Source organism: Anopheles maculipalpis, chromosome 3RL (genome assembly GCF_943734695.1).
Source record: "Anopheles maculipalpis chromosome 3RL, idAnoMacuDA_375_x, whole genome shotgun sequence".
Taxonomy (NCBI): Eukaryota; Metazoa; Arthropoda; class Insecta; order Diptera; family Culicidae; genus Anopheles; species Anopheles maculipalpis.
The window spans coordinates 49,584,632-49,599,786 of record NC_064872.1 but is presented as its reverse complement, the minus strand read 5'-3'; the positions used below and the strand labels follow the sequence as shown (position 1 = coordinate 49,599,786).

Sequence of the window (15,155 nt, the reverse complement as noted above, 5' to 3'; positions counted from 1 at the left end):
ATTATTTGATGTTAATACTAAATGTAATAATACTGAAGCGAACTGAGATACTTAGCAAATCTTATTTTAGGGGTTACTTTTTCCACCATTTACCTTTAGATTTACTTTAGAGTGTTCGGCACCGAATGAAATAAACGAAGTTCTGTCATTTTCTATTTTTACACGATTCATGCGAGATTTAAACGTGTATAAAATATACAATCAAGCACATATGCTCAGATATACTGAAAAATTATACAAATCATAAAATTACGCTCTCAGTTCAAGTAAACAGGAAATCGACACATAACATTCATACTATACTGTATGTGGACGTCCTGCAAATAAAAACACGCCTCTCTGCATCGTTACCCAGTTACGGATAGCAAATCATAAGCAGGGTACTGTGTCAGTTTTGTTGAGCGTTACTATTTATCAGTGTTGATCAATTTGTCAACAGTAGAAAGAACCACAGCTTCAAGCGACATACAACAAAGAAGCAAAAAAAAAAAAGAAATAGCCATCTACAATCCACATGGTACGGAGGATCAACTAGAGCCATGGTTATGTTCCATTGCTAAACTTATGCGATTGGTTTATGTGGAAGGGAACGATTTGCTTATCAAGTTTGCAATGCAACCGACAGTTTACCGGCCATACGTTAGCAAGTTTGCATATTTGATAAAAAAAAATCAGCTTCAAACCAGACACCGTAGCGCCGAGTTTAGCTTCGTTACCAATATGCGCGCACATGCCCTTTCACAACTAATCGCGAAACGCATTTCGCTGAGCGTGTGAACCTCGGGGAAGGTCGATTCTCTTGGGGTTCTAGGAATAGTATAGCCCGAAACTGAGGTAATTCCTAAGTCACAGTTCTGTCGAATACTCTGGCCATCATATGTCTCCTAGATGTATTCTCAAGTCCACGCCTCATATGTGTGTTTCTATGCGGTATGTTAACCATACGAAATTTCGCAGCAGACTGCTATGCAAAGAAGACGGTGGATAGATGAATGGATTGGATGGATGGATGGATGGAGTGGTTGCTTGCTGATTTGATATTCACCACAGTCATGCACATGTGTTACGCAATTCAAAACGATCTTTATGTGTGTCGGACAATGGACACACACGCACAATACGGATGATGCCGTGCCGGTCGTGACGTGTATTCTGCATGCCAGCATAATAAGCATAGGCTATAATAGGAGGGAAAAACAAAACATATCGCCACAATTTACTGACCCCACCGGGTCTATTCTTTCCCAGGAATAGAGCGCGCGAGTTTGAACGACAAGAAGTGATGATGCGCATGGCAAAATGTACTTAGCCGTGTCAAATCAGCAGCATAGGAGCGTTGTTGGTTAAGTTAGTGCTGTTAGATGTGATGTGCCTAAGAATGAGATGCCCGCAATGGAAAGCCACGCACAAAACAATAAGTCTAGAAAATCAGTTGCTAAAGGGTGTGGCAAGCGTTGTCACTGTAAAAAACGGATACACATAATTCTCGATCAAGCGTTCTCTCGCTTGTTTACTGCTGATCAGTTTAATGGCTAGATTTCCCACAAGAAGCACTTCAAGTATGCACGGCGTGATCCACTCACTTATGAATCTATGTCGTTCATTATTAATCAATGATACTCAATGCCTCTTTAAATGAATGAAACAAAACGTTTTTTCTCAAATGGTTTTTGCTTCTTTCGTTGATATAGTTAATAACAGATACGTAGACTGTTAGTGTTAGCGAGTGAAATTATTTATTTTAATGATGATGTGCATTTGTCAGTGTAGTTATTCAGTAACTAACAATAAGAAATTTAAACACTATTATCCTATTTCTCTTCAGTTTTCTTGCCGCTCTTATTTCTTAACCAGTGCCTGTTTAGGTAAAAATTTAGTCTAAATTTCTATTATAGAGAACTAGTAATTCTAGTAGAACAGTAACAAATTATTTATCACAATTTGTTTTCCTCCTATATTCTGCTACTCTACAGTTATGATGTTCGAAACATGTTTAGAGTCGAATAGTACCATCTGGTCATCGCTATGTGTTCAGTATTGACTTTTTTCGTGTTTAGTCTATAAATGGTAAAGTAAGACGCAAAATACTCATGTTCATGTAAAAGCATGGTAGCATGGTAAATAAAATGGATGTATTTGCTCAATGATAAACTAAGGCTAGAGTGATTAGATGATACCATTTTCGAGGTGGCAATGGTGTGTTACGGAGTCGACGCCTTACTGTCTGGCGTATAGAAAAATGTTTGACAGTGTTGCTTGAATTATTTTGGTTTATTTATTGATTTTTTTTTTCATTTATTTATATTATGATAATTGTGCGATGCAATGGGAACTTCTTTCATGTGTGTGTGTGTGTAAATTTCTAGAGCTAATGCAGTGAAATATGCATGAGGTATGATTTCAACAGTTAGAAACAATTCAATTTTATCATAAAGTTTGTCATGAACACATTTAAAAAAAATGTATATTTATTTTATAAAAGAAAATCATCAAAAAAAAAACCTTTTTATGCAATCAGGATGCGTAATTTAGAAAGCAGGCATTATAGGCAATATAAATTAAAATGTTCTCTTTAGTTGAAAACCCCGATTACAACCTCCTCGGAGACGAGACCGATGAGGAACTAAAATAAACATAATTTCGGCAGCGTCTAACGCTGTTTGACACTGCAGGAGATTTATTTTCCATTCTGATGCTATCCTAAAATAACTCTCCTTCTACCCTCTCCAAACGGGGTGGCCAACGTGAACAACGCCATTAAATGGCACGATTTGATTTCAAAACTGTTTTGTTACTCTCGATTGTTTTCTTTCGTTTCGTTACCCCCTTTGCCAGCAAGGTGACATCGAAGGACAATGTGCGGCTGTGCACGCATACTATCGTTATGACTTTCCTTGGATGCTTTGTGAATGAAAATGGCCCCGGGTTAGACTCGCGAACAAATTTTCCCTAGCTTCGTATTATGAATGGGGTTGAGCAGCACACCGTTGTTGTTGCTTGGTTTAGCTTTGGTTCATTGGAGTTTGTGCCAGTTTGTATATCTGTGTGTGTGTGTGTGTGCGCGGTTGTATTCTGCACCTTGGTGTACAGTGTGTGTTTATTTTCAATGGATTTCATTCAGAAATTAGGTATGGAAAGTCTCTCTGTCAAGGGAGCCTCAAAAATGATAGAGAGAAAAATTCAAGCTTCCGATGCGGGAAAAAACCTTTTTGATTTCCATTTGTCTCTCCGCTAATTTTATTTTACTCTCTCTCTCTCTCTCCATTTGTCTTTGTTTTCTTTGTTCATTCTGTATTTGGTTGATAAAATTACTCATACAATGGCAAACAGTTTCTCCTTTTCGGAGAGTGAAAGGCATATGTATTTGTGCAGTCAAACATTCCCCTTTATGGTGTACTTAATATTTAAGGACAAACGGTTTCGGTACAACAGTGAGCGAATGAACTTCATTCATAAAATGCTGAAGCAGTGTAGCGATAAGATTTTCACCCTATTTTCAGTTTGCAATTGATACATAGTTCTGTGTTACATTTTCATTCATGAAGATTGTTATACTGCTCGTTGACGCAATCCGGTCGTTGGAAGTAACATGTTTATGTGAAAGAACAACTAAGCCTTAACTTTTACTTTAACTTTAACTTTTAACCAGACAGATTATGTGTAGATAAGCCTCGGAAGACAACCAAATCCAACATAGATTTCGATCACTTGGCTTAGTTAAATAATCCGGCCATGCTTACAAATCCCGACCTACGTAGGATTGACGTACGGATTGGTGACCGCACCTTCGAGGTCGCTCGAAATTTTACCTATCTTGGGTTAGAAGTTCGCACCGACAACAGCATTGATGTTGAGATCGCAAGATGTTGGCTGCCAACCGGTCTTTCTACTGTCTGAAGAAACTGTTATAATCAAAGCTTCTGTCGCGATGATCGAAGTTGAGGCTATATAGAACTTATATAGTCGCGGTACTCACATGGACTCTAACTAAAACTGACAAAACCCTCTTAGTAGCGTTTGAGAGGAAGATGGTCATTCTTGGCCACGTATATGTGTGGAAAGACAACGGAGGAGCCACGACAATAAGCTCCTCCGTTGTCTCTACGAGCTGTACGAAGAGCTCACTATTTTACAGACTAGCCAGGCTCAGATGTACTCGTCATGTCATCATGAACAGAGGAAGCGTGGTAAACAGAAATTGCGATGTTGTGATGACGTTGAGGCCTCCGCTAGAATGGCCGGGATAATGGACTGGCAGACGACGGCGCTAAACCTCGAGTGGTTTAGAGGATTTCTGCAACAGGTGAAACCCGCAAAGCTGTTATAGTGCCTGATAAACAAACAAATTAACTTGAAGCATTGGGACACTGAGCCCCAAGAAAGACTACAGAGTAAGGACATTCAAATACAATTAGGATTCAAAACCACATTAAGAGATTCTATTTTTATTCTAAAATGCCATTAATTCACTTAGCGAACTGTATATCACCTTAAAATAGAAAATAATTTAATATTCCAATTCCCTCCAAAACTCCCTTCGTGTCGAGGGGAGGGGACGCCAGATCTGACAGGTTCAACAACGAATGACTGCGCATACCAAGCAATGTAGCAGCGACGTAGAATGCGGGCGAGCGCATACGAATACTTAGGAATCAAGCAAGGAGAAATAAGGGTTATCCTTACCAAAAATCAGCTTTGAGGAGAGCAGATAGTGCAGAAACTCCAGGAATTGGAGGAGGAGGAAAATGTTATCACGTCACGTCACGTAACGAACTTAAAACGTAAGAAGACCTGCTGTATTAATAAGGATGAGTTTCTGGCATCCTACCAACTAGAGGACTTCTCGCGATAGATTCAGTGCTTTAAGTTTATTAAATAGTTAATTAAATTAAATTAATATTTTATATTAAACGATCAATGAGCAACGAAGAGCTAAAGACTAGCAGATAATATCATGTCATCTAGAATGGTGGGAATTGAATCCCTAAATTCCAAGATAAAATGTGGAAATTATATGGTTAAAAGTTAGAACACCGCATGGTATTGATCAGACATTTCCAGTAAATTACATCATGACATCTGCAATCACTAATGTGCTTCGTTTGCCTTTTGGCCAACGGTTTAATAAGGACTCAAATATATGTTTTAAATTGTCCGTTTTGAAATCGATCCTTACTGTTTGACATATCTGCTAGTTTAATACAAACGTTGAGCAGAAAGTGGATTATTAATTATTAACTGACATTTACAAAAATTTCTGGACTGATTCGAATATTTTGATTGACATTTCCTATGTGTTAACCGAAACTGCGCATTGCGCAAAATCTCTCTGTTTGAATATGTTATACTCGAGGTGGTGTCGGTATTACATCTTGCAATCATTACGAACACATCTCTGTATTGTTGTGAAGTGGAGAGCTTAGGTTTTCAATTATTTACTAAAAGATGAGCTTCAATGAGATGAAATTATTACCAAACTAAAGCAGAATGTTCCGAAAAACATAGTAATGAAGTAAAAAGATTTATTTCGAAAACGGCAATCGATACACGTGCTTAGACTCGCTTGTTCCCTTTATGAAACCGTTGAGACTCATACGAATACCGTTTTGCCGCACAGCTGCAATGATGATCAAAGCTGTCAGCGTTTCCATCGGTCACCATTCCAGCGCCGCTCTGCCTATCCTTCCTGATCGATTTCGCGCACGTCCGGCACGATCGTAAGCTGCAACGGAAACGGACGGCGGCACAACTTTGCGTCGCGTGGTGCTAGGCGAGGAGGTGTAAAACTGATCCACGGAATCGTATCACGATGGCTGATGTTCGCCGTACGCGATCACTCAACCGAGCAACAAACAGGAAGCAACGAATGAATGAGTTTAAATTATGAATGAATGATGCAGTCACGATTCACGGTTGTTTGTTGTAACATTCAATACAGCGTAGTTTACTGATTGGTAGAAAATGTAAGCAAATGCGTATGGAAATGGACATTTATCTGAAAGGAACAACATTATAGAAGATTTCATTCACCCCGAAACCACTCGTTTGCCAGGCTTTAAGGTTTGAATTATTATGGATTCTTCATTTAACTATGTCTGTGAATCTCACATTCATAACTTATTGTGTCGTTATGGATTGATTGATAGTGCCTTTTTATTGCCGAATCTCACGATTGAGGTTTATGTAGTTTTTAAATATTAAAGGAATTATGAATATTTGAAAAAATGAATGCAGGAACTGATGATTTTACCCGTAGCTGGATAATTAGTTCATGCCTACGGGGAAATGGTCCGGAAGGGATTTGATATCCGGATCTAGAATAACATCATCTTTCATGTCAAGAAACGTGAGAACACGAATGGAAATATACACGATGTAAACACTCGTGTGCTATGAATTTTATGTTACTCTGCGAGTTTGTTTAATTTAATTTAATTTCAAGTTGTCTTGAGACCATAGTGTGAACCGCTGCCTTAAACAATATCTCACTAACAGAAAAAATTAACATACTTGTGATCCTGGGAGGGCTGTTAGCGTAGAATTTCTTGAATTAATGTTCCCGAAGTATTTTTACATTTTTACGTTACATATTTAAAAAAAAACTAAAATACATTAACATCAAATAGGTATTTATCGCGGTCAATGCTGAACTGCGTGCCTTATATCTGAATTATCTAAAACAAATTGTGAAGTGATTATAAGTTGCACATTACTATTAATCCTTTTTTCATACTTTCGTTACAGTTTACTGACCTCGGCGTTGTAACATCTATCGAAGCTAACCATAAACAGATTGAAAGTGCTCGAAAAGGACAGGAAGTGTGTATCAAAATTGAGCCGATACCTGGTGAAACACCTAAATTGTATGGCCGCCACTTTGATGAAACCGACATGTTAGTTAGTAAGGTAAGTCTAAATCATGCTTTTTTGAAAATGGTTGTTGTAAAGTTTGTTTTTTTTTGTCAGCTGATCATACTTGTAGGGCCAAACGGTGAAATGATGAGGGTGCTGTTGTTAAATTTGGAGGTTTTGTCCTAATAATGTTTCTGTTGAGTCTATTTTTGTGAACCACAGTTCCTAATGCACTTTGCGGCTGCGTGTTGTTTATTTTAAGCCAAAGTGGCAATAGCATCATCCGCCTGTTTTGCTAGCGTTACCTGTCCATATAGTTTTACAAGCTATCCGTACCAACCACAGCAACAATAATAACATCCCCATGTGGTCGGTAGAATTCAAGTGGATGGGAGTTTAATATTTGAAAAAAGGGCAGTCTCATTAATGCGATGGCGAGTGTTAAAAATAACACACATATTCTTCAAACCCCTCATTTCTCGATATTAAAATAACTTTTTGTTGGCCCAAAATATGTATTTGTAGTGAAAAAAAACAAAACGTCTGGTGGAAAAACAGAAAGATGGTAGTTACTCGAAATGCAGAGGTAAATGATCGTGGTTATTAGTGTGTATTTTGACAATAACTTTAAACACGATTTTGTGTGTTTTAAAGTTTAAATCGACGTCTTTTAGTAATAAATCGTATGCCACATTGTCTACTATCTTTCATATCGATTTATGGGGTGAAATGGGTTATGCAAAAAAAAAACGAATTTTACAGTTTGTGGGAATACTGTTTACATTTAAAACAACTTAATCAACTAATTGTAAACTTTTGAAACAATAATTCCATACGCGTTGGCATTCCTACTGCGCGCATTAGGTTAACCAGTAGTGATGAACTTTTAGATGACGTAAAATGCGTTGCACCATTTACTTACGTCATCTGCGAATGTGTTGCTGTAGTTAGGATATCAAACCAAGCCACTGACCGACGTCATCAGGGTGGCTAACCAAATTAGGTCATCAACGCCTTCGGTCCTTGCCTTCGTTGAGGCCGGCCCTTGTTATGTTCGACTACATTTTTGTTGTTTAAATCTTATCCTTTGGTCAGCGCTTCATTAAATTTTCAACATATTGCAATACAATCAGCTTTACCCTGCTAAACGTAAGTTGTCAATGATGTTTTAAGCTTTAAAGTCAAAATCGTTTTATGTCGGCTCATTCCTATCTATATAAAAAAGCAACAAATTTATTATATGGCACTTACAACTATTGTAAATTGTAATCATTGTAAATGTTTCTAAATTGTGCAACCGCTTATTATTATTTATTTGAGTATGGCGGCTCCACGCAGTATTGTCATATGCAATCGCTTAGACTGAGCCATCAATCCATTTCCAATAAGTTTTAAGAATTCCTTTTACAAAAACGCATGTTCATTGCGCCAAACATAATGAACATCACGAAACAAGATAAACATAGTAATGAAAATTTAGATAAGAAATAGAACCATTTATTGATGGTTCACTCCTCATGGAAGAGAAGTCCGTCATGGAAGAGTGAACATTGTAATTCTAGTTTAAATCTAGTTTGAAGTTTGAAGAGTTTGTTTGCAATACATACAATATATTGTAACTCATTTTGTTATATTATCCACACAATGAAGAACATTTTATTCATGTTTTGATTGTGTACAATGAATTTAAACTCAAGCCTTATTTGGTAGGTTTGAGTGAAAAGAAGGGAATACTTATAATAATTCAAAAGATCCTTTTCACTATTCACGCCATGTGGAATGTCTCGATTGCCTGTCCAAATAAAAAAATAAAACCATTTTTCCCATTCGCAAGTACGTGACAGTAGCATACGCCTTTGCGTTTATCGATTGAAACCAATGACGTCATCAGTTGCGTTCACTGACTTTTTGTTGCTCCCATAAAGGTATTTAGATGGTTCTTTGTTCTTTCATTTGGGAATGGATGGACAAACGATTTGACCCAACAAGCCATTACGCCTGCCGATAAACAAAATTACGTTCAGTGGGAAAAGGTCGCATACTGCAGTTATGCTTGATGAATTTCAGTGCATTTAGCGTGTTTCAAGCAATATATTTTTATTATTATCAAAAATAACATACAGCTATACAACTAAAATTCTACGTATCAGGAAATCCACACAATCTTTAAAGCTTATCAAGAAACGATCAATATTTGAGGGAGGAAATAGAATGGTGGTTTTTTTTTTACAACACAGCCTTACCTTTCAACTATGACGTCAATCGCAAGCTAAACAACTGAAACACCATGGGTACATTGCTCTTTGCGAACAGCTGCCATGCGCAGTGTCCTAGTGAGGAAGGACGTTAAACAGGGGCTTGGCTGTCTTTAGTGCGAACGTTTTAGTGACTGCTTTGTACGAAATGATGTGATTGTTTGTTGTTTTTGCTCTAGCTGAGGAGAAGGAAATATTTTTTAGGAAGAAGAACTGATTATGCTTTCTTTAAATATTATTTAAAATGGTTATACGTGATAAATATTATTTTTAATTCATTTGGTACACGTGTATATACTCCTTTTAGAAGATTAAATCATCGTAAAGGTTACTTTTTCATGTAATTATCAATCACAAAACTTTTGTTCTAACCAAAACGATGACAGCTGAAAACTTAAAACTTATGTAAATAATAAAAATTGTTATTAAATCAATAACATAATCAATTAATTTGTAATTAACAATTACGTTCACAACAATGATAAAGAGTTTAGTTAACTTTTATACTCACATCATGTCCTATTAATTTTTGTTTTTTTGGGACGAAGTGGGACGGAAAATAAACTTAAAATTTCAATAAATATTGCGTTTCTTTTCTGACCCACAGATATATTTATTTCGATAATCAATTTTCTCTATTTCTTTGGTCGAGACAATCTTAAATTAAAGTTTTTGCTCAATATTAATATAATTTGCTATTTGTAATTGATTACTAAATAATAATCAATGGAATGAGTAGATACTGAGCAGAACGAGTGTACCAATAGCTACTAATTGTAATTCTTAATTTTAATTTAAGTTTTGCATTCTCAGCTCATCTTGAGCTGATTTTGTACAAATTTCTCAAGGCATTTTCGCCTTGTTTTTGTTATTATGTATGAGTTATTTTACATTTAACATAGGCCATATCGCTTTCTTAATCAGCACAGGTGTAGCATTTCATAATGCCTATTACTTGATAATAAATCCTGCGTAAGGTAAGCTTCATCCTTTCGGAGGTTTCGATGTGACCTTGAAATATTATATAAACCTTGGAAACAATGTTATAACAAAGGTTTGCTTAGGTTTTTGTTGTTAATTTACTATGCGTGCTTCAAATTATTTAACAATTTGAAACAAACGCAAATGAATTTTACATTTCTTTGTTTAAAGTTTATTACAGTATTGAAAACGCATTGGTCCTTTTGAAGGTCAAGTCTTTAGTAACAACACGCATACTAATGCATACTAAAGACTTTAATGGAATTTCACGGTCTTGTCGCAATTAAATTCAGTGCATATTGAATGTCACGATGAATTGTTATGGAGGAAGTATAACCAACAATGAAATGTGTCCTAATGAACCATTCGCAACATATACCATAAGCATATACTGACACGTACGGATATCATTAATACGATAAAGTTTAAATAGTAAAATGGATCCTCGAAATTATGATTAACAGTGTGCGTAAAATAACGAAATCAATGCACGAATTTTAATTCGATAATATGCTGAATTCTTTGAATATCTATTCATTTGGAATGATTGAAACTTTGTACATTTAGTATGTTTCGCATTTATTATGTTTAATAAGAATCTCAATAACTGCATTTAAAGTGTTGCCAATATTTTGTATATGCATCATTTAAATTAGTTTGTGCTACCATTTGCTAATTTGTTTTGGAAATTGCCTCACGGAAAGTATTAAAATTCATACGTCAATGTGTATGCTAAAAATCCAAACCCCCATTCCATTCATACTTATCCCGATCATGTTCCATTGACGTCATTGTTGACCTAATTTCGTAACAGTAAATTGAAGGTTGGGGCTCGCTTCCGGGATGAGTTATCCTGTGGGCTGGGAACATCGTTCCCAGCTACGTCCCTTTCAAGGCCGTGCCCCGAAAGCTCTCCGAAACCACTATGGGCATTGAACACATAGGGAACATTCATTGAACACCACCGGGAATGGCTGGCTTACCGATCCAGGGCAGCCTTTTTGGATGGGAACGATGCATTAGGGAGGCTCGTTTGACATAGCAGGCTTGCCACGGGGGCCGGGCTGGTTGGCTCAGTGCTAAAAATATCAGCCACGGCTCCTCTGTGTCTTATTTATATTCGTTCAATCCTTGTTGTTTTGCGTTTCCAAGGTAAGCTGTTGATAGGCACAACCGATACGAAACTGCCCGTCCCAAGTGCCCGTCATAACGGGATATATCGCTTATCCAGGACCAGTTTCACCAGTTTTCTCCCCCTAAGCTCCGGGTCGTGGCTTTTGTGCTAAAAATAGCTCGACCTGTTGTACATTACCATCGCCACCTTCTGGTCCTGTTCCTGGTCTTGGTCGAAATATTTCCCACATAATACTGTGTACGACTCAAACACGGACAAAGAGAAAGCATATACTTCTGCAGAACATCGAATGAAGTTGGAATTTTCGTTCATTCATCGTTTAGCGAACATAACAGTGAATCCTGTGAAAATATATAAATAGTTTCTAATGTACAATAATTCTTTTGGTGAGCAAAAGATTCTCTTTAAAAAGTTTATTTAAACGTTTATCGTCAACCATTTCATTATTGACCGTATTTAACGTATTTGAACATACAAAAATGCAAAGAAAAGCTCACTTAGTATGGGAATGTTCTTTCATATCGGCTAAATTCATTCATACAGCATAGAAACAGGCGTTAAAGCAATGTGCAGCCGACGTATCCCAGTGACCTACTTTCACGGGCACGTTACCCAGGACTTTATCGATTTTTCGAACAACGAGCGCATTCGCATCACGAACCTCCTCCACCTCCAGCAGCACAGCAGCAATGGTCATGCTACCATTTTCGGGAATCTTTTTCCCTTCGAACGTATATAATCCCCGAGCCATAGGGCTGAGTGTATGTACACGCCACCAGTATCCTGAAGAGTTGTTCTCTCTTTCACACACCATTCATTGAACCGCGTGCCTACCATGCTATGTAGGGTTCCCGTTTTCTCCAACATTCGCACCTACCCCAGCTACTAGCGAACCTGCACGGTTCGCTTCCAAGCTGGTAGATATCGGTTGGCGTAGTGTTTCGCCGTTTCCCTACCACAAATATTAAGCTCAGCGATCAAGAACGCAGCAACATTCAGGAGGTTGCCTGTCTGCTTCCTGGTGGGCTTGGTTCTGTATGTTCGGTTCCTTCATCACTACATAACACTAGCGCAAACACCAGCAGCCATATACTACTTCTTGGAGGAATCCATTTACATCGTGCTGCTGCTATATTTACCGAGCACCGACCTTTTTCCACATCCCTTAGATACATGCCCCTTGGGCGGGTTCGGGTTCTGTCGGGGTACTACGGAATGGAAACATGTGTAGGGCTTGTGGAATGTTGTGGATCACAAGTTGTGACGTCGAACTAAACGATTCTAGCGAGTGGTGGTGGTGTGATGCAATAGCAACGATGGAGGCTGGTACGGTTGGGTTGGGAAATTTTTGGAAAAGCTTCCAGGCTAACGCACAAGAAACAGTGGCTTGTGATGACGTCAATCGTTGCCAGTTCTTTCGACCCAATTTATATCGTTGGCCCCTCGTTGTTGGCTTTGTGCTCATGAAAAGTTAAATTGGATAGGGGAAACAGAAAAAGTGACTCCATTTTTTTAAACATTTGTTTTAAAATTAGATATTCTATCAACCTGTTAGTGATAAAAAGGATGCAATAATTATAATCACTTAAAATGCTATCATTGTTCAAGATTGGACGATGCTTTAATTCGACACAAGAATTGAAAAATTAGTATTTTGGGGTTTCACGACGAATGATATTCTATCACTGAACAGATACAATATCATTCGTGAGGTAAAATATGAATAACTATCCCGTTCGTCGTCATTCAAAAGCAGGCTTTCAGTTCAAGGACTCAGTACATGCGGATGAGAATGGTCAATCAATAAAATTTAGTCAATGAATATGTGCTCCATAGCTCGCACTTGATGATGTCAGTAAGGGTTGAACAAGTTCATAGAATATAAAACCTTGTTTCATTGATTAATATGTTCATGTGTTTTGTTTTATTTGCAACAATGTACAAAAAATCTCAAACTCTTTTCTTTCCTTTCACTCATCTTTTCGTTTCAGATTTCCCGTCAAAGTATCGATGCGTGCAAGGATTACTTCCGGGATGATCTTTTGAAATCCGACTGGACGCTTATGGTGGAACTCAAGAAGACCTTCCAGATATTGTAGATGGAGGGTTTTTGATGTCAGTTTTGAATGGTTTTATTTTTGTGTGTAATGCTTTTTGTTTCACATTTTTTAGTGTTTGCTTAGAGTTTGTTGCGTTTCTGCCTCTCGGTGTCGTTGAGTATCACGAGCACAAGCCAACATAAAATTGTGTCCGATATGTTTTACTTTATTTTATCAGTGGTTTCCAAAACAAAACAAAAAATATTTCAAAGTCAAAATGCATTGTTGCTAGTCTCTTTGGTTTGATTTGTAAAACTAATTTTCGATCGAAATTGAATTAAAACAACATAATTTTAATTCTCCATCCTTATTGTGTTCTTTTTTTACCGCAAAAAGATTTTTTTCAATACTGTTTACATATTTATGAAAAGCCCAATCCCCAATCAGCAGCAATGTCGTAATTTAATCCAGCAAACAATCACAAATTCTGTCTGATATTGTGCAATATTATCGCAAGATGTGTCGATCGATCTAATCTAACGATCTAATTAGTGAACAGCAATTCGAGTAATATTTAATGTCTGATTTCCCAACAAACCAAACGAACAGCAAAATATTCCCATTGAAAACGACGCATCAAAAATTCTTACGAAAACTTGTTTAAACTGGAAAAGGTACTACCATAACAACAAAGTCTACTTGTTTGCAAAACATATAAAAAAAATGTGAAAAGTGAAACCAGCGCAGACTAATTTAATGTAGAAAATGGAAGAAACTTATACAAATGAAGAACTGATAAGGTAAGAGTCATTTGAGAGAGTCATAACCCTCGCCGTAATGTATATAAATATCACAACAAAATGTATGATAAAGTAATCGCGTAACTATGCCAGTTTTCGATTTTTGATCAAGAGTTTTAGCAAAGTAAGAGTACAAAAGTGTTTCTAATCGTTAGTTAGACCTTTTAAAGGGTTTCACATCCCGTATTCGTATGACCGAAAATAGGTGCAAAAAAGATGTTTCCATAGTGAATAATATTTCTTGAAATTTGATTTGAAACCCGCCAAAAAATGGCTCGAAAGTTTAACGACCAAAATGATGGTGCTATTTTATTAGCAACCAACCAGTTTTATTGACATTCACAAGGATGTTCATGGTAAACAGCTGCACTAACCTACCTATCCTAATATTATAATATTACATCGATTAGTCTTATTTGTGAATTATGAAATTATTAACTATTGAAATACTACAGAACAGTTTTTTTTTGTACCGTGATGAGTTAGTTGTTGAATTGATATGCGGCTGGGTTTGACGGCAATCAATTTGCTTGGGACGTAGGCTGATTCAAACAGATCGATTTAGCCAAACTGTTGACGTGACGGGTATCGTATGGCGTGCAGAGTAAGTGGTGCCAATGGCTGCCGTGGCTGTCGGTTATTTTGAGATTTCTAAGAATGAATGAACTTCCAGCGTGAAGGCTTAAACAAACACACTGTTAATCCACGGAGAATCATTTTTGTTTTACGCATAAGAGGCACCACCACCCACAGGTTGTTACATACACACACACACATATAGATTGTGCAAAATAAGCGAATCCCTGCTGAATATTTGCTTCCCTAGCTTAAGTTTACGTGGGAGGTTGAATTTGGTCAAATTTATCGTACGGAAGAAAACATCCATTATTCAATTTCCTGTTCACTCTATAGCAAGATACGTAAGCACGAGGTAGAATGTTGTAGTTTCCAGTAGAGAGCTATGCACAGTATTAAAATAGCATTTAGAAGCTTTAATGACGATGATATGTAAAACAAAACCGGACATGATTCCGTTTGCTAATTTCAGCAAGGGCCAGGGCTGCTCAAATATATTTATTGACCCGTCAGAGGA

At 37.2% G+C, this 15,155-nt stretch overlaps 1 protein-coding gene across 1 annotated transcript in view; it reads left to right on the top strand.

The window, feature by feature from the left end:
* The window catches only part of LOC126561437 (eukaryotic translation initiation factor 5B), a 32,407-nt gene extending 19,070 nt beyond the window's left edge, over nucleotides 1-13,337 (top strand). The window contains exons 7-8 of the mRNA XM_050217582.1: nucleotides 6,745-6,906; nucleotides 13,215-13,337. Coding sequence (XP_050073539.1) covers nucleotides 6,745-6,906; nucleotides 13,215-13,322 — 270 coding nt within the window. The 3' untranslated portion in view covers nucleotides 13,323-13,337. The remainder of the gene's footprint in view (nucleotides 1-6,744; nucleotides 6,907-13,214) is intronic.
* Nucleotides 13,338-15,155: the final 1,818 nt, after the last annotated feature.